Below are 23,734 nucleotides of genomic sequence, written 5' to 3'. Positions count from 1 at the left end.
TGTTATCACTACACTAAAGTTTACAATCAAGTTTATGAGGTAATTTAGTTTTCTTGTTTTGCAAATGAACGTAATCAACCTACATTTTTTTTTTTTTTTACTTTTGAGGAGGGGGACCCTGGACAGGGGCAAAGGACAGTAAACGTCACTATCGTCTCGATTTATAAGAAGCGGGGACGATAAAAAAAAAAAAAAGAGAGAAAACGTTCCCCTATAAAAGCTTCATGTTCTTCAGGGCAAGGAAAAAGACAAGAAGTTGAGCATTACGCCACACATAAAAAGTCTGAGTGACTGAATAATTAAGAGTTAACGACCAATAAATTCCAGGAAGGGACGGGGGCATTTTGCAACACATCGCCCTGCCGGTTGCTTTCGAAGGAGTGCTCTTGACCTCAGCTAGGAATGTGTATCCGCTGGCCGAGACGGACGGCGGGCCAGGCGCTGCTTGGTTTGCATGCATCTTTGCATTTATTCAAAACTCGCCGGCACTCTGCAAACTAAACCCTCTTGTTTTATTTTTTTTTTCGCTCTTCGGCACACTCTGTTCCTTCTCAGTGCGGGGCGCGGGGTGAACCTCCGGGTATTTCAGTGGGAAACGTGACAGTGTGAAGCACCCGATTGTTCTTCCTGTGAGTTACTTTTCAGCATCTCTTCTTTCGCTCGTCAGAGTCTGACTGCTGAAAGTACCTTTAATAACAGTGTGACTTCTTCTCCTGCCCTACATAGGACCTCAGTCCTCGCTAAAGCAACAAAAAAAGAGAAAAATCCTTAAAGAGTCTAATCCAAAATTAAAAGTACCGCATTGAGTCTATTCTGTAAAACACAGTGACTACTTTACCCTTCCAGACATCCCACTCTCACCCTTTTAGACCTTTGAAATCATTTATGCCTCTGTATTGATTGAATTTGCTGCTTTTTAACATCCTTAAACTTGCAGAAACTCCCACGTTAAATCAAGATCTGACACTTTCTGAGATCCAAGAAGTCTTTTTTTTCCCCATATCAAGCAGGCATTTCTCCCACATCTGTACATGCTCACGTGTCACGCAGAAACCTCCCTGACTTCTCAAAGATAAAATAAAAAAAATAAAAATTTCACAAAAAAGTTTTTTTTTTTTTTTTGCTAGGAGCCTAGCCCTTTCAGCTTTTGGCCATTGCCCGCTCCGTACCTGCCCTCTCCTTGGACCTCTGAGGTACATTCACTTTTCCCAAGTGCTGTTTTCCCTCCTGTTCACAGACTGGCAGATGAGACAGCTCCTCTCCCTGCTCTCAAACTCTCAAACTCCTGCTTTCCTTCGGCGGTCGCCGAGGAGGCTTGCTATTCACACGCTCGCAAGCGGGAGTCGAGCAGATGCAGCACGCCCAGGCTTCTGGGAAACGCTGATAAAAGTGTCAACTGTTCAGTCGTCTCCAAAAAAAAAAAAAAACCACAGCGGTGAATCAACGCAGGCCCTCAGAAACACTCTGCCTGTAAGAACGGTATCACAGGAAAAGGAGCGATACAGGGGTGCTGTGTTCACTCACGGCTGCGGCTCTCCTCTGTCCTCTTACGGCTATCACACGCTCTCCTCCTAACGCATTTTACCTCATGTCAAGAACCACACATCCTGCCTGCCGCCGTTCACAATCAACACTCCTCCACATCTGGCACACAGAACACCTCAGTCACTTCCTAGTGTAGGAAATGTACTTGGACGGATGACTTCGGATTCGATATTTAAGATACGGTTTTGGGATCCCTCTACACCAATTAGCTCCAAAATGCACTATACTGGTCTACGATGCTGGAATGTTCTAGAACACTCCGCCGCGTCTGTTCCCGTAATGGGAGTGGGGAGTCCGGAGGGTTTAGGGAGAGCATCTTTAGTGGTATAGCAGTGACTCATTTGGGTTGAATAGCAATTGACGGTCACACACAGGGCAATAAATAGGGGAAAAAAAAACATGCTATTTACACTCTCACATGTGCTACACACTCACAGCTTTGTCAATAAGGCTATAATTAAGCACTCTCATTTGGTGAGTCAGTTCTCCATTCAACTCTACTGACAAATAACAGCTGGTATTTCTCTCTTCCTTCCAGTTATACAAACATAAATAAAATCTTATTCACACAGGGAAGAAAATCTACTTTAAATATTTTTGGTGATTAAAATCTGATTTAAAAGGTAAACTGATAAAAAAAAATCAAATAAAACGGATATAAAGGATGGCCACCAAAGTCTTTCTCTTTTACGGGTACAAGTGTAGGAGACCAAGTCCTTCTTTGAAGCCTCTGTTTCTCGTAAGGTCATTTGCTAGTCAACCAGTGTCATTTCAGTACGCAGTGAAAATCCCCAGGTCTCTGTGTTAAATGTTTCTGTTCCTGACTGACTTTACCCTCTCCAGCTTTTCACGCACTGCAACAGGAAACCAATGGTCTTGGGGGGCCTGGGTTAGCACCTGTTGCGGTCCTGGGATCCAACACAACAAGCCAGGACACCCACAGACACCCCAGTCCAATCTTCCACGGTGCCCCGAAGCTGGGGCAGGGCAGAAAAGCGGATCTCTCGGGAAACAAACGCAAAATCAAGAGAAATGATAGTAAAGGTCGGGGGGAGTGGTTCAGTTTTGTGTATTTGTATCACAGTTCGTACAGCTCAGCTGCAGGGGACGCTGGGGCACAGTTAAAGCTCGATCTCGAAGGTCTTTTGCATGTCGTTGGAGAAGGGGTTGGGCGCCTTGGGCGGCGTTTTGGACTCCAGGGCCGCCCACTGGGCCTCGAAGCGCTCGGCCTCCTGGGAATCGGCGGAGGGGGCAGGCTGCTGCCCGGCCTCGGCGGGCCAGGTGGTGCCGTTGCTGGAGCCGTTGTGATTGGCCGCCATGGCGGGGGCGGGGTTGGGCGGGAGGCCATTGACGGCCGCCGGGTCAGCAAAGGGGGCCGCGGGGAAGCCGGCGGGGTGGGCGGCGGGGAAAGCGTGGTGCCCGCCGCCGAGGGGGCCCGTCTTGGCCCCCGCGCCGCCGCCCCCCGCGGAGGCGCCCGTGCCTGAACCGGCCGCTGTGCAGAAGACGTTGGCCACCATCTGCGACGGCGTGATGCCCACCACGGGCACGCTGCCGCTGGGGTAGGTCATGCTGTTGGCCAGGGCGGGCATGTAGGCCTGCATGGGCATGAAGGCCGGCTGCAGGGGCGGCTGCCCGTACATGCCCACCGGCGCCGGGGTGGCGTCAAACGCCAAGGGGAAGGGCTGCATGGAGGTGGGCAGGGAGCCCGGGGCGGCGGGGATGGCGGGAATGGGAGGGGCCTGTTGGGGGAGGGGCTGTGCCTGCTGCTGTTGCTGTTGCTGCTGCTGCTGCTGCTGCTGGGCCTTCACCGTCTTGGCCACCTCTTCCAGCCAGCGTTCTGCCTCCGAGGGTGTCCGCTTGTGCCCTTGGACCGGGGGCGGCGACTGGGTCGCTGGTTCTGCCTGCACCCACGAGGTTGAGGCTGCGAGGGCCAAGAGAGGAACGGGGGACATGTCAGTTTCCCTCTTCTGACCCATCCTCTTTTTGCATTACAGCAGAGTTTTATAGTAATAAGGAGCAGGGCAGACGCACCCTCAAGCTACGTACTTAACCTGAATCGCATCAGTAATCTATCTAATCTAGCTCTGGATAAAGACACATGCTAAGCAAGTGTTGTAATGTAATGTAATAACACCACATCACTGGGAGCAGCATAAAGATGGGGGACCCAAAGAACTGTCTCACCTTGCTGGGGCAGAGGAGGAGGGGGGATGGCGGGGGGCGCCGTGCATGCTGGGATGCCGTTGGCGGCAGGGGTGGCGAAAAGGTCGTCGGAGGGCTTGGTGAAAGAGGTGTTGATCTGGCTGCAGAGGGCGTTGATGCTGTCCATCTCTCCGGACATAGACAGGTCCATCTCCGGTACTGTGGAGGAAAGACAGAGCGAGAGAGAGAGAGAGAGAGAGACAGGCTCAGCACTTCAGCAGGGACTTGTCCTTGTACTGCTGCTCATTCAGTTACATGACTAATGCAGAGAACACTCTGTTACAACAATCACGTGAATCTTTTCAAATCCCTATGGGGAAAACCATGTGAAAACCAACCCGTACCACCCCAATAAATAGTCTGTAACTCCTAACTCTATGGCAGTGTCCTATCAGTGAAAATAAGCTGTTAGATGATAATATCCTCCAGCCCCTACAGCATGACCTGTGTAATGAGTAATCCTTTAAGTGCCACTCGGTGGCGGCTAAAGGGTTTCTTTGCTGACGATGCAGTTTGAGGTGGCGACTGAGGGGTTTCTCTAGTGACACTAAAGTTTTGATGAGCGCAGCTGACAGGTTTCCCTGGTGATACTGCAGGTTTGATGAGGGCAACTGACGGGTTTCTCTGGTGATACTGCAGGTCTGATGAGCGCAGCTGATGGGTTTCTCTGGTGATACTGCAGGTTTGATGAGGGCAGACAGAGGAGCAGAGGAAGGTGGCAGCAGGGTTTCTGCAGCGAGAGCGTAGCGCTTGGGGCCAGCCTGGCTCACATAGCTGATCCAGGTTTGGATCAATACGGCTATTGTGCAGGGACGGGTGAGGGGGTTCGGGGGAAGAATGCCTTCGACACTGCCGCCGCTTATGAACGCATGTGTATTCAAGACGTTGTCAAAAAGAAATTATTCTGATTGTAGTAACAATCACAGCGCCAGCAGCTGTGTATCTGATGCAGATGTTTTTGCGAGATAGCGATAATTACGCTATCAACACCGATACCATGTAATTACGCAAGCATCGCTTCTTTAGGGATTCTGGTTCTGCTGGTGTTTACAGGCGATATTTCTAAGAACAAGTGCTGTCTTACCCTGGAAGTCACCTTACTGGAAACCACGGTCACAGTGTTAGTGTGTTAATAGGTAACAGCAGCAGGAATGGCTGTTGTGGATCCCTTCCCCTAACGCCCCGGCGGTGAGGATAACACCCCCCCACCCCCGCGGTTGCTGTGGATGCGCCGACAGGCACGGCTCACCTGGGTTCTTGGCCTGGAAGTCGGTCTTGCGCTGCAGGGTGGAGGGCAGGTCGTTGAGCCGCAGGGAGAGCTGCCGCTTGAAGGGCGAGTTCTTCTGGCTGAGCGCGGGGAAGCCGCGGAAGGAGCCCTGCCGCACCAGCTGCTCGATGGGGGCGTGGCGGCGGGGGATGGCGTGGGGCCCGGCCGACTCCGCCCGCTCCACCGGCGAGGCCGCGCCCTCCGGGGGGGAGGCGGTGCCCGGCGGGATGGCGGGGATGGCGCAGGGTGCGTCTGCTGAGGGGAGCGAGACGCAGAGCAGGGAGAGACATTACATTACATTATTTAGCAGACGCTCTTACCCAGAGCAACTTACAAGGTTACAGTTTTTTCCAATGTCATCCATTTATACAGCTGGATAATTACTGAGGCAACTGTGGGTTAAGTACCTTGCCCAAGGGTACAGCAGCAGTGGCCCAGTGGGCACAACCTTTCAGTTACAAGCCCTGCTCCTTAACCACTATGCTACACTGCCACCCAAGAGACGCAATGTTCCATATTCCATGTGTAATTCATGTCAAAAGCTGGCCTGTTTTCTGTTTCAGACCTTTCTATAGTTACTTGTGTAAAACCTCAGGTCAGGCTTTTTGGTCAATTCAAGCTACAGTGTATTTGTACCATATGCAGTCCTAGTGTTAGACAGTGAATGGACAGAAAGAGAAAACTGCAGGGTAATAATGCAACAGGGGTTATCACAGGGTTTTGCACTTGGTGTCATTCAAGGCCACAGCTGGTCACATTCAGCCAGCTAAGCTTATCAAATCAAGTAACCGAGTGATTGAATTACATAATCAAATTCAAATGGAGGTGCAATTCATGCGGTTCAGACCAGAAAACCTCTGCCATTGAGGATCAGAGCTGAAGAGGCCTGGCGTGCAGAATGGAGGTCAGCTCATTGACTCATGGCACTGCAGTTAGTCAGTCCAGCAGGCAGGGGGCGGCGGTACCTTTCTTCTTGTCCTGCAGCTGCTTCATGATGTCCTCGCGGTCGGGCTGCTGTCCGGTCGAGGTGATGCGGAAGGAGCCCTCGCGCACGAAGGAGGTGCGGCTGGCGTCGAAGGAGGCCGTCACCCCGCACTCCTTCTCCCTCCGCTGCTTCCGCTCCAGGCAGGCGGCGAACGCACAGCCCACTGCGTGACTCAGGCGCTCCCCCTAGTGGACAAACACACAAAGCTCTCTCGTTAGCATTGGTACCATTAGGAATTCAGTTTGGAATTCACCTCCATATCTAGACCACATGATTACATCTAAGTGATAACTGGCTACAATTCCTGTGCTGATGGCAACAAGGCAATAAGACATTTAAGCTTTCATGTCGCTTTAGTAGTTTTTTACAGGGCTTGAGTATTGATTTTCAATTGTTTGATTCAGTTACAGTAAATGGCTGAAACGAACATCAATTATTCATGCCATCTGCATGCAATGTGAACGTCATGCACTGATCCAAGACCAGCACAGTCACTTGTGATTCTAACCCCTGCCATTCGGAATGGGGGAGCTGAAACAGATCCAGGACCTACCGAGTCCTTCAGAGCCATGAAGCAGTGGCAGATCCAGCGGCGCGTGGTGCCGTCGCGGCAGATGTAGGAGAAGGCCTTGTCGTAATTCCGGTCGGGCGCGCAGAAAGACACCTTCTCAATAGTCTGGTCCACAATGAGGTCCTGCAGCCAAAACAGTTCACGTTTAACACTTCCTGACTTTGGAATGCTTCAGCAACCCACACAGACACACTGCCCGCATAATGTGAACGTAAAGGCCAATTATATGCAAACCTAACACTTAATGAAACAGTCTTATTCAACTTTGAAGCATTTATTTAGATAATCCTCACACTGGGGTGCTATTTTGTGTAAACAACTCTGAAATATCCCCAAACACCAACAGCCCAGATACCGGAATGTTCTCTGGCCCCTGAATCCAGCTCATTCCAGGCCATTAATTTGCTTGTGAGTGAAGGGGCATTTTAAATGCGCAGAGTGGGGCCCCCCACTCTTGGCTCCGGGGCGGCGTGGGGGCCCAGCATGCGCCCGCAGGACACAATAGAGGGAGTGGGAGTCAAGGGACAAGAAACAGAGGGGGAGAGGGAGAGAGAGAGAGAGAAAGAGAGAAAGAGAGAGAGAGAGAGAGAGAGGAAGGAGAGAGCTAGAGCGGGGACACACACATGTCCATCAGCCTACTTCCTCCGTTTTCCCTCAGAGAAAGAAAGAGGAAGAATGCTCCATTCACTGTAAGCCAATTAGTCGATTAAAGGGCTTCTGAGAAGAAAAAGTGCTTGCCGATGAGGGGGTGGGGAGGGGCCATTAGGTGGGGGGGAGTCACTCGGAGGCAAGCTGATGGAATAGGGTCAGGGTGCTGATTCATGTGAAATGGGCTGGGTACGGGGGCAAAGAGGGGTCTTTTGTTGGGGGGTGTGTGGTTTTTTTTTTTGCTTTGACTTTCAGACGAGGGGCAGAGTAGGGCCTCGACTATGGGGGGGGTCAGAGGCGAAGGGGTGTGAGAGATTGCTGACTCAGAGTAGAGTCAGAGGAAGGGGGGCAGCGCGAGGCGCGTGAGTGTGTGTGTGGGAGAGGGGGGGGGGGCGTTTGTGTGGAGCCGAGTGAGAAACAAAAAGACTGCTATGTGCGTTCTTTTCTTTCTTCGCTTCCCGCTCGTGAAAAGAAACCTTGATAATTACTCTCGTGACAGGAGGCCCCTGGCGAGCTGGCGGCCGGACAGGCCGGGGTGAAGCGAGTGCACTCTGCACCCCCGCTCCCCCCAAAACCCCCACCCCCCACCCCCCACAATGTCAAGACTGAAAACTCAGCAACCCGGCTCCACGAGTGGCCGAATCCGCCTCGGAGAATAAACACATTCATCTGCTGCCTCGCTGGCCGCAGAGCCTACTCTGCCTCTCTGAAGCAGATCTGTGACATCACCAGGCTCGCCCCGCACAGTCCACGGCTCGAATGGGACGGGGCTGGCCTTTGAGTGACGGCCAGGGGGGGAGAGCGGAGGGGGGGCATCTCATGTGACCGGGCTTTGGGAGACCGCCAATCTCTCACCTGCTGCGCCTCTGCCAGTTTTGCTCCCACCTGCTCATTCAATTACACGCTTGCTGGGTAAATATAGCTCGGTAATATTGTAAGAGTATTGTCATGAACGAGCGCGAAGCGTATTTCTTGCATACTGAGTAACCGCGAAGCCGCGCAGCCGTACCGCAGATTAGCAGATACATAATTCATTAAAGGAGAGCGGCTCAGACTGTCCGGAACAATACGACGGCAGGGGAGTGATTTTTCAGGAGTTTACAGTCTTTGCTGCACTGGACACTGGACAATAGACACAGGCACAGATTCAAATGTAGAGACACACACAGTTTAAAACTCTAGTATGCACACACACACACACACACAGATTCAAATTCTAGCATGCACAGATAATTATACACACACACACACACACACACACACACACACACAGATTCAAATTCTAGCATGCACAGATAATTATACACACACACACACACACACACACACACACACACACACTACGTAAACAGGCTGCTTACATGGTACAGGATAGGCGCGGCCCCCTTACCTTGGTTTTGTCGTCGACCACTCTCAGGCCATCCGCTGACACCCACAGCACCGCTTTGACAGACTTCTTCCCGCTCTGAAACACAACAGGGACCGCATGTTTTTGTCAAGCTCGGGAGGGCTTCTCTTCCGCGCCGAGTGAACCGTTACTTTCCCTGCCAGAGTAGGGCGAGGTTTCAACCGCACGGTTCAGCCATCCTGAATGACCACAACACGAACAGCACAGTGACGGCGCCCCCCCGAGCACCTGGGTCCCGTCAGACACGCCACCCTTAACAAGGAGTTATGGACTTCATCCAACAATTAACCTCAACGTTTGGATGACCGATTTAGATAACTGACCCCACTGAGCCGTGACCACACGCCTTACTGACTCTAACCTGGGCGCGGGGTTATGCAAAGCTGGAGGCAGCAGAAGAGCGGCCTTCCGCCAGCACTGCTGCGCGTCTCATCTCCAGCACGTGGCTGACGTGAGGGTCTAGTGCGGAGGTGTGGGGGCGCTGCGATTGGCCGATCCCAGGGGCCTGCTCTGCGAGAGCGCCTTAACCCGGCCACGCTCGCCGGGCCTCCCACTCTCCACAACCACAGACCCGACCGCGCGCGCGGGGAAAAAACACCGGGGTTCCGGAAAACATCTCGAGGATCTCAACTGGGGTGGCAGGGGGTGATAACCGGGCGACTCTAAAAATATCATCAGAATAAGCGGAGGCAGGGGGGCGGGAGGATGTGCGTTCTGGGGGGTGGGGTGGGGGGAGGGGGGTGCGAGGGTACCAAGGGAGACGGAGAGAGCTGCGGGAAATGACTTTGAAAGCATGGCAAACCGGCAGAAAACGCAGCCATTTGCATAATCCCGGAGAAAGAGAGCGGGAGAGGGAGACGGGCGGGAGAAGAAGGGGAAGGAGACGGAGGGAGAGGAGAGCAGATAAAGCCGGCCTCCTCCTCGCGTGCTCTGATGAGGGATCAGAGAGAGAGCGCTCGCTCACTCAGAGGGGAGCGGAAAAGCTGCTCCCCGTCTCCACCAGCACACGAGGAGAGAGACGCAATTACAGTACAGCAGAGAGAGAGGGAGAGGGAGAGAGAGAGAGGGAGAGAGAAGGAGAGAGAGAAAGAGAGAGAGGAGAGAGAGAGGCAAAGAGAGAGAGGGGGAGAGAGTGAGAGACAGGGAGGGAGACAAGGGAGGGAGGGATCAGGAGGAGGGTGAAAGAGAAAAGGAGAGAGGGAGAGATGGAGATGGAGAGGGAGAGGGAGAGAGGGAGACAGAGGCAGAAGGAGAGGGAGGGGGAGGGGGAGAGGGAGAGAGAAAGAGGCAGAGAAAGGAATAGAGAGAGGGGGAGCACAGAGAGGAAGGGGAAGGGGAGAGGGATCAAGAGACGGATGAAAGAGCAAAGGAGAGCGGTAGAGAGAGGGAGGGAGGGAAAAGAAGGAACAGAGAAGGGGGAGAGAGGAACAGAAAGGGGGAAACATAAGAGAGACTGAGGGAGGAGAGAGAAAGAGAGGGAGTGCAGAAGAGAGAGAGAAGTGCTAGAAGGAGGGAGAGACTGCAAAAGCTTTGGCAATGTATTCTAATATGTCACGCCAATAAAGCATTTTCAATAGGATTTAAATTCAGAGGGAAGAGGGAGAGGACGAAAGAGTGGAGTGTACAGAGGTAGGTAAATGGAAAGAAAAAGGAGGACACAGGGAGAGAGAGAATAGAAGGGGGGCAAGAGGGAGAGGGACAGGCAGAAGAAGAAAAACAGCAGGAGGTGCAGGAAACAGGGGGAGGTGGAGTCAAAGCCGCACAAAGAGAGAGACATTTCAAAGGGAATTGGGGAGCCTGCCCCCCACCTCCAAACCCCACCAAATCCTCAGAAGGCCTGAGGTAAACAAACACAGGCTGAAAGGGGGGGGGGGGGGCAGAGGTAAGTCCACAAGCTGTGCTCCTGTCCTTCACAGAGCCCTGAGGGCAGAGGGGGGCCCTGCCAGCAGGTGGGTGTCCTCTTGATGCCTGATCACAACCTGACCTTCAACTTGTCCCCGAGTTGTTTTTCTTCCACAGTGCCGGTACGGACGGTGGGTTTTCAGCAGTACGGTCGCCTGTGTTCTCAGGGACGAAGGGGACACTCGAGAGCGGCTCTGTTGGTTCGGCAGCTCGCTCATTCAGGACCCGGGCCGGACGAGACTGCTGGCGCAGAGGCAGCTGACATTCGGCCGTCTGCGCGAATGCCTGTTGGGAGCACTGATCTCGTTTAGCTGGGGGTGCGGAGGCTGGAGGACGGAGGGGCGAGCTGACAGCGGAGGGTGGCGAAGATAAAGATCAAAAGACGAGAAAAGAGGACAGGAGGAGGAGGAGGAGGGTAGAGACGAGAGGAGGGGGAAACGATTGAGGTGAGAGAGAGAACAAGACAGGGAGAGAGGAAGAGGAAAAACAGGGTGGGGGGAGGGAAATGAGACCGTGAGAAGAGAGAGCCAAACCCCCCCTTTGGGGGGTGCTGTGGCTGTGCCCCAGAGCAATGCACTCCTCCACTGCTCCAGTGATACCGTCTAAACGGGAGCGTCACACAGACCTCCAAACAACACGCTGAACAACGCGCTCAACAATGGACTGAACAACAGACGGTCGCCTCTGAGAAGGAGAAGCGCTGCTCAGCAAATGAAAAAATAACCCTGCAAACAGACTGGAAATGGTGCATGAGGGAGAGAATAATGCTGTACTCACAACTTTGAGTTTCTTCACTGCCTCCTCACACACGTGCATCCCCCTGGACTCCTCCACCTCTACCAGGCCCAAATACTGCAGAGGAGAGAGAGAGAGGAGACAGGAGGGAGAGAGGGAGGGAGAGAGAGAGAGAGGACAGAAGGGAGGGAGGGAGAGAGAGAGAGAGGAGGGAGCAGAAAGAGGGAGAGTCAAATATGCTGCAGTACTGACCATATTAAACACTGCTCATAATGCATGACGGTCAGGCTCTCCAAGTTCCCACTGGAGAGCAAAGCTCATTGAAGGCAATCCATTGAGATAAGAAAGGAGCACACGCACAGCTGATACTGCAGGTTCGAGCTGATGCACACCAGTTTACCAGCAACTTCTGTGCGTTAACTGAAATTCAGTCCTCTTTTGCTAATATGAAAATGGCAAATACATTTTTTGTGCTCATATGTGCTTTGCATGTGTATCTGTGTGTGTCTCTCAGAGTGGTCAAATTACATGTATGCTGACACGTGAGAGAACCATGGTTATCCGCTTGGTTTAGCCTAATGCGAAGGGTGTTGAAATTTTTTGAAAGATTATAAAAGTTCAGTTTTCCGGATATGGCTGATGAATAATGTAAGCGGTGCAAGCCGCCCCGTGTTTACAGGATCAGCCTAGGAGACGCGTAACAAAATGTTCCATCTTACTCCCCAAACAGCTCCCGAAATTAAAGCCCCACTAAGCTAAGCGCTGAAGATTTGGGATGAGCGTTACCTTTAACTCAAAAAGGATTTGCAACATTTCGGGCCCCGGAGAGGCAATTTTGGTGGATTTCTTTTTTTTTTTTTTTGGTTTATGAGCTCTTGCAAATAAAAAAAAAAAAGAAAAGAAAGCCCTCTCTCACCTGAGCGCCCAGAATAAATGAAACAGCATTTTCGAAAAGTGCCGCTGCAGGGGTATTGTTTCCTGGGCCCTTTCATATCGGGAGCTTTAGTATTTGCTCTTGAGAGCTCTGCGGCCGTGTGCTTGATTAAATAGGGACCCAGGTCCCTCGTCTTGTGTGGCCTGCAGACTTCAGCCAAGCATTAATATGTTGACATTGGAAACACTGACATTTGCCAGGACAGGCACTTTATGTCCATTTCGGCACTGTGTTTCTGAAGCAAGGAATCATGGGCGATGTCCATTAGGTCCGTTCCTCGCCCCTCGTCTCTGAGCAGCCCACCAACTGCTGTGCATCACACACACCCATTTATATATATATATTTACTGGAGATGTAAACTGTATTCTTGGTCTTCACCACAATGACCCTTCCCGGATTGATTTCTGAGCAGTCCTGTGGGAACTCGGGCTCTCCCATAATGCAATGGGCACGCCTCTTAATTGGGCACAGAAAAAAAAAAGAAACTGTTTGCAAATTAAAAAACAGCAGAGAGAGAGAAGAAGAGGAAAAAAACAGGAGTGTGACTTCAAACAGGGAGAGTGTCTAATTGATCTCCCTCATCCCCCGGGCTGGAACGCTTGTGTGCCTCTGCGGGTTTGCCGGCGAGGTGTCAGCCAATCACAGAGCAGCACCCTGCCTCTACTCCGCCGTGCTGCTCGGCCTGCCTCTGCGCTGGCAGCTACGTCAATACTGCCCCCACACCGTCACGTTACATAAAAGGTAGAAAGCAGAAATGGGGGGGGGGGTGGGTGTTTAGTAGAGGTGGGGAACAGAATTGGGGGTAAAAAGAAACAGGCAATTCCATTTAGCTATGCAACAGTCCTGAAGAAGTATGGACCAAAATTTGGGATACTTCCACACACTGAATGTGTGGCTTATCCCTTCCCCTCCACTGTACAGAGAGACAGCTGCCCCTGCAGCTTAACAAAAAGCATCAGGGAAAATAGGCCAGGAGAAAGACCCAGTCAGGACATGGCTCTCTCTCTCTCTGCCCCTGATGGGCACAAAAATGATGACCGGGAGCCAGAAGCAGTCACTCTCTGATTTCAGGATTATCCGCTAGCTTTCAGAACACATTAGAGACAAAGCACTTAGAGATTTGACAGCTCTGTGTTCAGATAATGTTGACTCATTTCTTTTTTTTTTCTCTGTTCCAGGACAAATGACAAATTCTATTCCAAATGTGTGCAGTAGGTTCTGCTGGAAGTGTTTTTGTCTGGACAGGCAGAAATGAGGGCACCTCTAAGACCAAGGGTCCTTACCCGGACTGCGAAGTTGCACTTGCCCTTGCGCACAGCCTCCTCGTCGGCTTGCCATTGGTGCGGCCGGCTGGCTTCGGGCACGTACGTCGGCTTTTTTCTGCGCAGGCTCTGACGAAGCTTGTTCATCTCAAGGTCCTGATCGCTGTGAGATAACAGAACAGAGCAAATTTCAGTCTTTCTACTGTCTATCAACCTCATTAAGGAAAAGCTCTGTACTCAATAAGCATCTCCATCAGATGATAGACACTGATACAAATGTAACCGTACAAAATGTCCGTTCAATGCAAAATCAACTGCATGCAAAATTGTTACAGCACAAGGTGTAACAATTCATTGCAACAATCAATTCACAGATCCGAATTCTTGACATACATCTTGAACTATCTGCACACACAAACAGGTATACCAGTTTTATCCCATAACCTGTTTCTTTTGTGCTCTTTTGCCTTTCAGAATTAAGGATTTAACAACATTTAAGAAGGTCTTTGAACTTCTTCCTTTATCGCCCATTCAAACTGCCCATTACAATTTCTCTTACGTGTTCTGCAGTGGCTGTACCTAATGCTGGAGAATTAGCCATTCAGCTCTGCATACATAATTTCATGCACACTCTTTTTTTCCAAGTATAAAAAAGATTGTTGTCAAATCAACTTCTCAAATAACTCATCCACTAAAATAACAGCACATCGAATCAGTCACATAGACGGATAAATGGAATAGACAACAGAATCAATAACCTGCGTGCTGCACTTTTAACTGAAATAATGCCACTGGAAAGGTACCACAGGAAAAACACACGTTTACAGTAAAACACAGGTACAGTGTCACTGAGAGATGTTACCATTTTGCCCCTCGTTTCCGCATGTCCCACTCAGACGTCCAGCAGCAATTCTTTGACTATACTTTTGGCAAATAAATGTGACTATGGGTCCAAAAAAGCAACCTCAAACACGAACCGCTTCTCAACCGATGCGTCAGGCAGACTGGGCTTGGTACCCGTCTGCTGGTGAGTATTTTATACACACACCCTCAGGGAATGTGTGATCGCTCCGCTTCCCGAACACCGGCTGCCCTACGGTAAACAGGTGGAACTTATGGTACAGTACACATACTGATGTGCTGGTGTTTATTTTTAAATTGACACAACATCACTGGCACCACAAAGCCTTTCTCAGCACTGGTCCGAGTGGCAGGCATTCCTGGGTAGGACCAGCTGCCAGGGGAGGGGGGTGACTGACTGACTGGCACCTGGGTTTTGGGCCTGGCGCCTGCGAGGGGGGGTAACATGGGGCTGTGGGGGGGGCTGTCCAGAAAAGCGGTCAGGAGGCGGGCACTGCCAGCCCTGTGCGAGGGACCGGGCTGGGCGCTCTGTCCGTTTTCGGGGCTGATCTAAGCGGAATGCTATGAGGTCATTTGATCTGATGGCTCAGAGTGGCTGCTGAAGGAGTCGGCGGGGGGGGTGGGATAGGAGAGAGGGAGACAGAGCTTCCATTTTATCTTCTGCATCTCGTCTCACTGCGGTAACATTCGGTGCCGACGAGGGTCATCTTCCCCGTGCCTTTCTCCGCGAGGGTGTCAATCAGACCCGCTTCCTGCCAGCGACCGCTCAGACCGCGAAATCACTCAGCGTCACACAGCAAACAGAATGCGGCAAACATTAGCGGACATTACGTGAGTCAGCGCGCGAGCGAATGTGCGTGTTTACGGGCTGTTGAGGGGGTTGGCGGTAATGACAGTGATAATGACTTGCCCTTACGCAGCCTCTGAAACGCGAGCGTTTCACCCGCTGCGAGGTGGTCTCGGCAGCTCGAACCCTGGACACAGAGACCGCCAGTGCCAGACGCCGCTGGGCACACAGGGTGGAAAGTTCCCTGTGAACGCGCGGAGGAAAGATCTGTGTGTTCTCTCCTGTGGCAGCCGGGCCAGGAGGAGCCTGACGAGGCCCCCACGGCCAGATGTGACCTTACAGAACCAGAGTCGCTGTCTCAGTCACAGTGCTTCAGACCCGCGCGGCACATGGCTCTCCCTGAAACGCCTCTCCGGAGCTCCGCTGGGACGCAAACGTCCCGAATCACATCCCCCACCCCTTCCACAGCAATGACTTCATCCCACAATGAAAACCAGCTGGAGCCCGCATATCTGCACTGAAGCACGAGGGAAGAAAAGACCTGGGATCCCCCTAAAACACACACACACACACACAAACACACACACACACACACACACACACACACCAATGCACACACACACACACACACACACACCAATGCACACATGCACACACACACATGCACGTGCATGCACACGCACATTCACATAAGCACACGCACACACACACACACAAGCACACACATACACTCTCTCTCTCTCTCTCTCTCTCTCTCGTAAAAAGCATGTCCCCCCACACCCCCACCCCGTTTTCCATGATCCTAAAAAAAAGTGCTTCTCAAAATACTTTTATTTGACAACATCTGGACTGCATTGAGGGTGAGAGAGGAAAAAGAACAGGGATGAGAGAGGGGGAAAGAGGGTCAGCTATTTCTTTTGTCTCCTGCTTTCAACACAGTGCTGAGCAGCACCCTTCTGAGTGGCATCTCTCCTTTCTCTACTTTCATCTCTCTCTCTCTCTCTCTCTCTCTCTCTCTCCCCACCCCCACCCATCTCTCTCTGAGCCTTATAAAGAGACTGAAGAGGCAGGGCGGTGCAAGCAGGGCCGGACAGGGCCTCCTGTTTGTTCCCTTGTCCCGTCCCTCTGAGCTCCCACTGCGGGTTGGTTCTAGGGGGTTTAGGCTCTCCAGCAGACCCCTGCGTTTCCTGTCCCGTCGCCCACGTCCTGGCAGGGACGGGGCCGTGGGGGGGAAACAGGCCTCCTCTGCCGCGCGCCAGGAAAACCGCGCTTGAGTGGGACGCATTTGGGCGTCGGGCTAGCTGCGCTCGTTTGTCGGGGTGAGAGGGAGAACGCCAGAGGTGGAAAATATGACCCCCCCACCTCCTGCCAAAAAGCCAAATGTTCCTTTTCAATAAGAAAAAAAAAATCATATGAAAGACACTTAACACTGTGTTACTGCCCCCTGAAACAAGTACACATTGGATGTCGCGGTTTTAAGCCAGAGAACACATTCTTTCATCTTCTTTCTACCCCAGTGCAACAGTAACGCTGCACGACAGTTCCTTCGCCGGCCTTTCAGAGACACCAGATCACACCAGACAAGCACCTGATTGGTGAGAGAGGGGTGGGTCAGTTCCACTATTTTCCCATGTCGTCTCTGGCCATTACTCAGGGAGGGAACCTCGCCGTCTCCGAAAGGCTCTGAAATTTGAACTAAATTGAACACTGGGGAAAAAAAAAAAGAGAGGTGGATGCCTTTTTCCTGGGAATCATTCAGGCAGAGTGAGTCACTCTGGAGCTCTACAGCAAATCAGCTTCAGGACACACGTGTGTGTCCGTGTGTGTGTGTGTGTGTGTGTGTGTGTGTGTGTGTGTATGTGTGTGAGAGAGAGACACACTCAATCTCTCGTTCTTGCTCTCTCCCTCTCTCTCCCCCGCCCCCATCCCTTTCACTCTAACCTTCAGTCCTTTCTCCCGTCACCCTCGCCCACCCCACAGGCAGATGTGCTCAGAAGCCGAACATTGGACGAGAGCGCTGTCTTTTTTTTTTTTTCTGCCGTCAATAAGGCCCTGGGTTATTTACGCCGGAGACACACGGGCGGAAGGTGGGGGAGTGTGAGAAAAAAGGAAAGGGAGGATAACACGCGATAACACAGAGGAATCAGACCACACGCACCCGATAAAGGTATGAAATATGCAAGGACAAGACAGAGAAAGAAGTGACGCCTGCACCAACAGCTGAGACTGAAAATAAATCATCAGATATGCTGGGAACTACTGTCGACGGTGTATAGACTGAGCGCTGCACCGGCAGACTACTATTCAGGTATAAACACACAATAACATAAGGAATATACTGAAAGAGAGTTATGGGGATATGACAAAAACTCCCTGTGGAACAGAGATGAAGAAAAAAATTCTTGGTGTGAGAGAGTAGCCTAGGCTGTAAAAACACGATAATACATTCACCTGGAAACTGTACAACACATTGTTGATGTTAACTGTACACACCCCCATCAAACACAATAAAGTAGCTGAAACTAGCCAGCAAGCTTCACACTTGCTTGAAAGCTTCACGGCGAGACAGAAATACAGTATTCACCTTAACTGACTGCATCAGACCTTTCCTTGAGCAGAGCAGCTTGCCGAATGCGTTAGCTGGCCGGTTTTCCCACTTGGCACGGCTGAAGGCCTCGGCCGCCCATCAGATCAGTGGTTCGGACACAAGTGGGGCCGAGAGAGCGTATAATCTCATCGTCCCCAGAAAATCCCGCATTACCCACGCTCCATGCACACACGCACAGAAAGGCCTCAGCCAAAGCGAGGACGCAAGATTCACGGCCCACCAGAACAGACTCTTCTCAGGCCGAGGGAGAGCTCATTATTTTAATCGATTGCACGCCCGTGCATTTCATATGGTAGAACGGAGACTTCAGCTCGCAGTGTGACTCGGTTGTGATGAGGGCTAAGTAGCTGTTTACAATGGTATAGCTTCCCGTTTGCGATGCTAGCGTTTCGCAGTTAAAAACCACCACACGCCGTCACACACAAATCCTACCCCTACCGCGCAAAATACGTCCATCATCACAGCAGGTTAACTGCATACCAAAACAAAGTGTCCCCATTCTGTTTGGAAACGTCTGCGTAAAATGTTGAATAGATTAGAGGCAAAAAAAAATATTCCATGGAAATCAAACAGATTGCGCTGCATTTTAAGTTCTGCGATGCCTCTGTTTGTTTAAGAAAACTGGCAGTTAGCGAGCATGAATGTTTTTGGACAACTGCTTGATAAGACATATTTCCATCAACTGCAGAGACTGTTACAGCCCCCTCCTTGGTGAGAAAACAACCAGTGTAGCGCTGCCGTATGTGAGGGCTTGTCAAGGATGACGGACAGGGTGAGTCTCAGCTAAACGGATTTAATTGGAACAGCAGTCAACAACCTGTAATAAACAAATAAATCTCAAATACCCATAATTTACTTTTAATATACACAAGTATCACTCATTTAACATTACCATTTGATTTTAAATTTATATTAAGAATTTAATTTATTATTTAATAATAATTATTTAATAATATCAGAGTGAATATCAGAGTGAATGACTACAATAACAACGAACAATAATAATAATGACAATTATAATAATCAATGTATACCAATAACTGAATTGCCTCTATGTAGAGCCTTTTGTGGAGCTCAAAGCACTTTACTCTGTGTGTGTGTGTGTGTGTGTGTGTGTGTATTTGGATGTGGGGAGGATAGGTGGAATGCCTTACCGCGACCATCACCAAATGTAGCCCCCACCTGGGCCATTTGCCAGGTTCGGTGCAGCAGAATCCTGGCTACCTTTGTGATAAGTGGAATGGGATTTTATGGGACTTTAATGACCACAGTGAGTCAGGACCTCTGTTTAAGCGCTCACCCTAAGGACAGCATTGCTGTCCAAAGGGAGAACAGCCACCTACGAAGCCACCAACACCAACTGTTTTTTCAGGAGATGTCCTGTCCACACACGAACGTAGCCCACTACCACTTAGCTTCAGCCATTTGGAAGGAGAAGGCCACACACACACACGCACACACACACACACAGACAGACACACACACACAGCTGTCACAAGACGACCCAATTCCCCGGCCTCCCAGACATGCGGAGGCCGGACTGACCCAGAGAGCAGGGCAGGGCATGTCCCCACGGTAACTAGCTGCTCTCCGCACACAAAGAACAGGCAAAAAACACCAAAGGACGGGGAGGGAGTGAAGGAGGGATAGAGAGACGTACAAACCTCACTCTCTCATTCCATGCTCCATCTAAGCTACACTGATCTGAGATCAGGACAGGCTGGCCACCACAGGTCAGCGGGATCAGAGACCTGCGGCCGTGCAGAGCACATTAACAACAGTAAATACCACCACGCTCCACACACAGACTGGGCCTAACATAAATACCAGCTAGGCCTCTTTAAAAAGACAGTGTAATTTCACATCACACCATTTACAGCAATGCAGAACACCTCAGCCAGCCCGGCTGAGACTGAAGGTCGCAGGCAGGAGTGCAGTGCCAATTCATACTCGGGAACGAGAGCTGTGAAAGCAGGAGCTCTAATCTGAAAACTGTGGAAAAACTGTGTACACGCACATCCATAAAGCTTATATTAATGTTAACAATATCTAATATATCTAACCAATAAACCAATAATCCAATAATCAATAATTATATATACATAAACATAATCACTTAACGGAGAAAAACCCTTTGCAACGTTAAGTAACATGGTTCAGGTAAATGTCAAGGTGGCTCTGTGTGTTTGTAAACATATGGCACCTCCATCTGGGCTTGGCTGATAATCACTTTCGTCTCTGGTAAGAGAACGTGACAGTGGCAGCCTGAGCTGGCTGCTCTCGGGAGTTTTCCACACTGACACGGAGAGCGCCACCCGCTCCTGCTCCGGCGTTCGGCTTGCGCGTGGCAGCTAACGACGTGTTAGCGCCATGTGAAACAAGACGGGGATTACGACGCTTCTCTATTTCCGGCTCTCCGCTTCCCGTTTTCCGTTTTTAACTTGTTAAGATTCTTTATTTTAGCATTCATTTTTATCTAGTTCTTAACTTCGGGATTTTTGAATTCCTCCTCCTTGAACTTTGTTTCGCCTGTAGTTTTTTTTTTGGGTATAATATTATGCGTGTTTGTGTTTGCAGATCGAAAATAAACGAAATGCAAAGAAATGTTACAGGTCTTCGGCAGCAGATGGCTGCATGCCAAAGACTACTCCTCTCCTCAGCGTGACCTTGTACAGGACTTCACTGTGCTGAAACAGTGCTATAGGTAGGAGTGCAGGGTATGGCGAGAGAGTACAGAAAATCATCAGCTGTGTGTATGTGTGTATGTGAGAGAGAGAGAGAGAGTGTGTGTGTGTGTGTGTGTGTGTGTGACAGAGAGAGAGAGTGTATGTATGTGTGCCAGTGTGTGTGTGTGTGTGTGTGTGTGTGTGTGTGTCTGTCAGTGTGTGTGTGTAGGGGGTGTTTCCCAGAGCGGCGATGGCGGTGCCCTCTGATCCAGAGAGACAGTTGGGACAGAGGCTGCCGTGTTCAGTTGGAATCCTCAGCCTGGGAACTGACACACTCCCTAACCAGCACCGACTCATCGGGTCTCTTCTCTCCCGGTTACCCACAATGCCCCAGAACACCCCCCACCCCCCCCCCCCGCCAGAGTTACCGTCTCAATGCCCCACTGTTTATCCACAATGAGCCGCTCTCACTGTACCCGCTACTGTCTCACTGCTCCCCAGCGCTGTTTTCCCATGATGCACCTGCATACAACTCCCTCTTCAAACTGGAAAGGATCAACAGTTTTAAGAGTATAAAGCATGCATAGCAGCATGGAGATCTGAGGTGCAGTTAGATCCCAGCAGCAGAGACCGTGGGTATCTGTGTCAGAGTGACGCTCCTGATCCTGTCAAAAGGCAACGTGTACACACTGCAGAACCAGCATCCGCACACATTCGGCATTGGAATGAGCGAACCTTCAGTGGAGCTTGCACACATCACCCGCTGAATGTTCGTGAGGGACGTGCTGCAACCCCTTCCAAAGTCTTCCTGCGATCCCTGACCCAGGGTCCTATCTGCGTATAATCTCTACAGCTCAGGTTAAAAGGAACCAGGCGGGGGGGGGGGGGGCTTCCAACGGACAGCGAGCGCAGCTCACCACACCAACACGCCGTCCTTCCTAGCGAACCGAACCCCTTAATGCAGTTAAACGCGAGGAGGCTTTCCAGAGGGCAGCGGCCAGGGAGATTACCCAGGATTCAATTAGCGGGACCAGGAAGTCAATTATGGCCCGTGCTCATGGGAAATTCAATACGGAGTCTGTGCTCCATTCATCCTTGGGGCCCAGGTAGGCCATGCGTGTGCCTCATTACTGAAACTGGGCGATAGGCATCACCAAAAGCTTAGCGTACCAGAAAGTTTGCTTAGCAGTTACCAATATAGCAACGAATGGCTGGAGGCCTGCGAAAGGACCAGATTGACCAATCAGCACAGCATCAGGCAAAACAAACAGAGCCACGGGAGGAGTGGCTACTCAAATCACCCCCCCCCCCCCCCCCCCCCCCCCCCCCCCCCAGATCTGACTTCAAATACCTGCCGGTTTAATCACCGCAGACAATGATGGTAATCCCCCTCCGCTCCAATCACACTTTCCCAAGGCCAAGTGTGAGTCCAAGTCCAGCAGGCCGCTGTAGGATTCATTCACAGAGGGTGACTCAATGATACACCCCAAGGAAGCAATACTACATGACGTAACATATTTGCTCGGTGCCCTTTTCCAGGGCAACTTCCAAAGCCCATTTCCAGCCACTCTTTGTTAGCCATTACCCTTTAATGTGTTTGGATATCTACTGAAGCAACTCGGGTTAAGCACTTTGCTCAGTGATGCAACGCCGCTGCCCCACCTGGTTTTAACCCTATATCCTCCGGTTTACAAGTTCAGCTCCTTAACCCGAGGTGTGGTGTGATCCCCAAGGAGCTGCAACTCCAGACCAGAAGGTTTAAGGTTTGATTTGGGCCTTTGTAACCTTGAGCAATGTATTTAACTTGAATTTCCCAAGCAAATACTGTATTTGGCTCCACAAATTTATAACATGCATGCTCTGTAAGTTAGTATAATATTAACTTGGATTGTAAATTATTATATAACAATTTCAGTTCTCAAAGTTGACGTCACTCCAGAAATTGCTGTTCTGTGATTATGGGCTTAATTGCTCCAAATGAGAGAATGCTGCTCTCAGCTGCACGGTGAAAATTATTCATGGAAAATAAGGTGACAGACCTGCTGAAAACCCACCACCGCTTCCAGTCGCCTCATTTGCAAGCTAGCCTCAAACCGGGGCGGAAAATTCCGTTTAAACCTGCTCACGCCTCTTTGGGAATTGTCCTTCTTGGAATTCTTGCGTATTCAGGGCACATGTTTCGTAAGGGCCAGCTGACGTCATGGCAGAGGGGGACCCTTTCGCCCCGCCTCCCCCCCGCTCCCACCATAGCCAGAGGCAAAAAGAAGGCTGCTCCGCTCAAAGCGTACGTGCAAATTTGTCTGCGTCCCGCTATTTGTGGGAAACTGCTGATGAATAAAAAAACGCTCCCCGGCCCTCAGGAAAAGGAGTCAGCCGGTCCGATCGGCGAGGACTCCCCGAACAGCAGCACAGCGTAAACCCAGGGCAGCGGTGCGTGAGGAACATGCTATCGGGTCTCCTTCCCGCGTGTTATCGGCCTCCCCTCCGCGGCCAATGCAATCAGCGGAGCCTTCCAGTCAAAACAAGAGCGGGGGCCGCCGCGGTCGGGGCCGACGCCGGCCCGCCTCGCGGGGAATACCGAGAACCGTGTGTCCTTGAAATCCCTCATTCGCGAATCATTCAGACGCACTGATCCTCCGCCCTAAGCTGTATTTACTTTCAACAAATTGGGAATATAACCAACAACCCCCCCACCTCTCTGTCCCCAAACCTCGGCCCCGCCTCCTCTGGTGGCTGTGGTTTTCCTCAAACATTTCATTTGAAAAAGCAGGGAGAAAAATCAGAGAGATTTAGTCCATGTAGCCAATCTTCCTGTGTGGAGGGTATGGGGCCTGAGTTTAAACCAGCTGGGGAGACAATCATCGAGGCATATGCCTTTGGAAAAACTTAAACAGACAACTCAGCAGATCTGACAGCAGTTCAGATGGCGAACGCTGATAATGTTAACCGATATGTCAAACGAGAAGCGGACACAGGCTAGAGCAAGGTTCCGTTACTGAGCGGAACCGCAGTTAATACAGCTAATCGCAGTGTTTCACAGCCTCCCTGCGTTCCCCTCAGAGGTGACTCACCTGGGCTCGATGGTCTCCGCCATGTCGTCGCTGCAACTCATCGCGTATGCAAAAAGCGGCGGTGGTCCTCACTCGGAGCGGGTTTCAAGAAAGAGGAAGAGAACGGCCGCGGCACTGACAACCTCGGATTAAACCCGATCCCGGATCCAAACGGGACGGGGGAAGGCTTTGCGGCTTCTTTCGTAAAAAAAAAACCCGCAAAATTTGTTTACGAAAAGTCGAGGGCGGAGCGACAGAGGCACCCGGACGAAACGGAGAACCCGGGTCTCGGCCACCACAGT

The 23,734-nt window shown here is 51.1% G+C and overlaps 1 protein-coding gene across 2 annotated transcripts; it reads right to left on the bottom strand.

Annotated features, from left to right (window-relative positions):
* Positions 1 to 113: 113 nt before the first annotated feature.
* Positions 114 to 23,477, bottom strand: numbl (NUMB like endocytic adaptor protein). Of its 2 annotated transcripts, none has more exons than XM_036537002.1 (9): positions 23,454 to 23,477; positions 13,482 to 13,623; positions 11,306 to 11,380; positions 8,609 to 8,683; positions 6,553 to 6,693; positions 5,980 to 6,184; positions 4,997 to 5,269; positions 3,730 to 3,906; positions 114 to 3,466 (listed from the first exon to the last, which is right to left on the bottom strand). In XM_036537002.1, the coding sequence occupies exons 1-9, from the start codon at positions 23,474 to 23,476 to the stop codon at positions 2,667 to 2,669; spliced, it is 1,911 nt and encodes a 636-aa protein (XP_036392895.1). In that variant the 5' UTR covers position 23,477; the 3' UTR covers positions 114 to 2,666. The 2 variants fall into 2 exon arrangements, with proteins under 2 accessions (XP_036392895.1, XP_036392896.1); XM_036537003.1 differs by having other exon boundaries at positions 4,997 to 5,266.
* Between the last annotated feature and the right edge of the window lie 257 nt (positions 23,478 to 23,734).

This window comes from Megalops cyprinoides, chromosome 9 (genome assembly GCF_013368585.1).
Source record: "Megalops cyprinoides isolate fMegCyp1 chromosome 9, fMegCyp1.pri, whole genome shotgun sequence".
NCBI lineage: Eukaryota > Metazoa > Chordata > Actinopteri > Elopiformes > Megalopidae > Megalops > Megalops cyprinoides.
The sequence above is the reverse complement of the archived record's forward strand: the minus strand, read 5'-3'. Positions and strand labels throughout refer to the sequence as shown.

Bases quoted from the DNA above. Each gene is read 5' to 3' on its own strand.
- numbl (XM_036537002.1), bottom strand. From the start codon at position 23,476: ATGGCGGAGACCATCGAGCCCAG. The intron at 5,270-5,979 runs GTACCGCCGCCC...CGCTCCCCTCAG, and splicing joins GCTGCAGGACAAGAAGAAAG to CAGACGCACCCTGCGCCATC. The intron at 3,907-4,996 runs GTGAGCCGTGCC...TTTCCTCCACAG, and splicing joins CTTCCAGGCCAAGAACCCAG to TACCGGAGATGGACCTGTCT.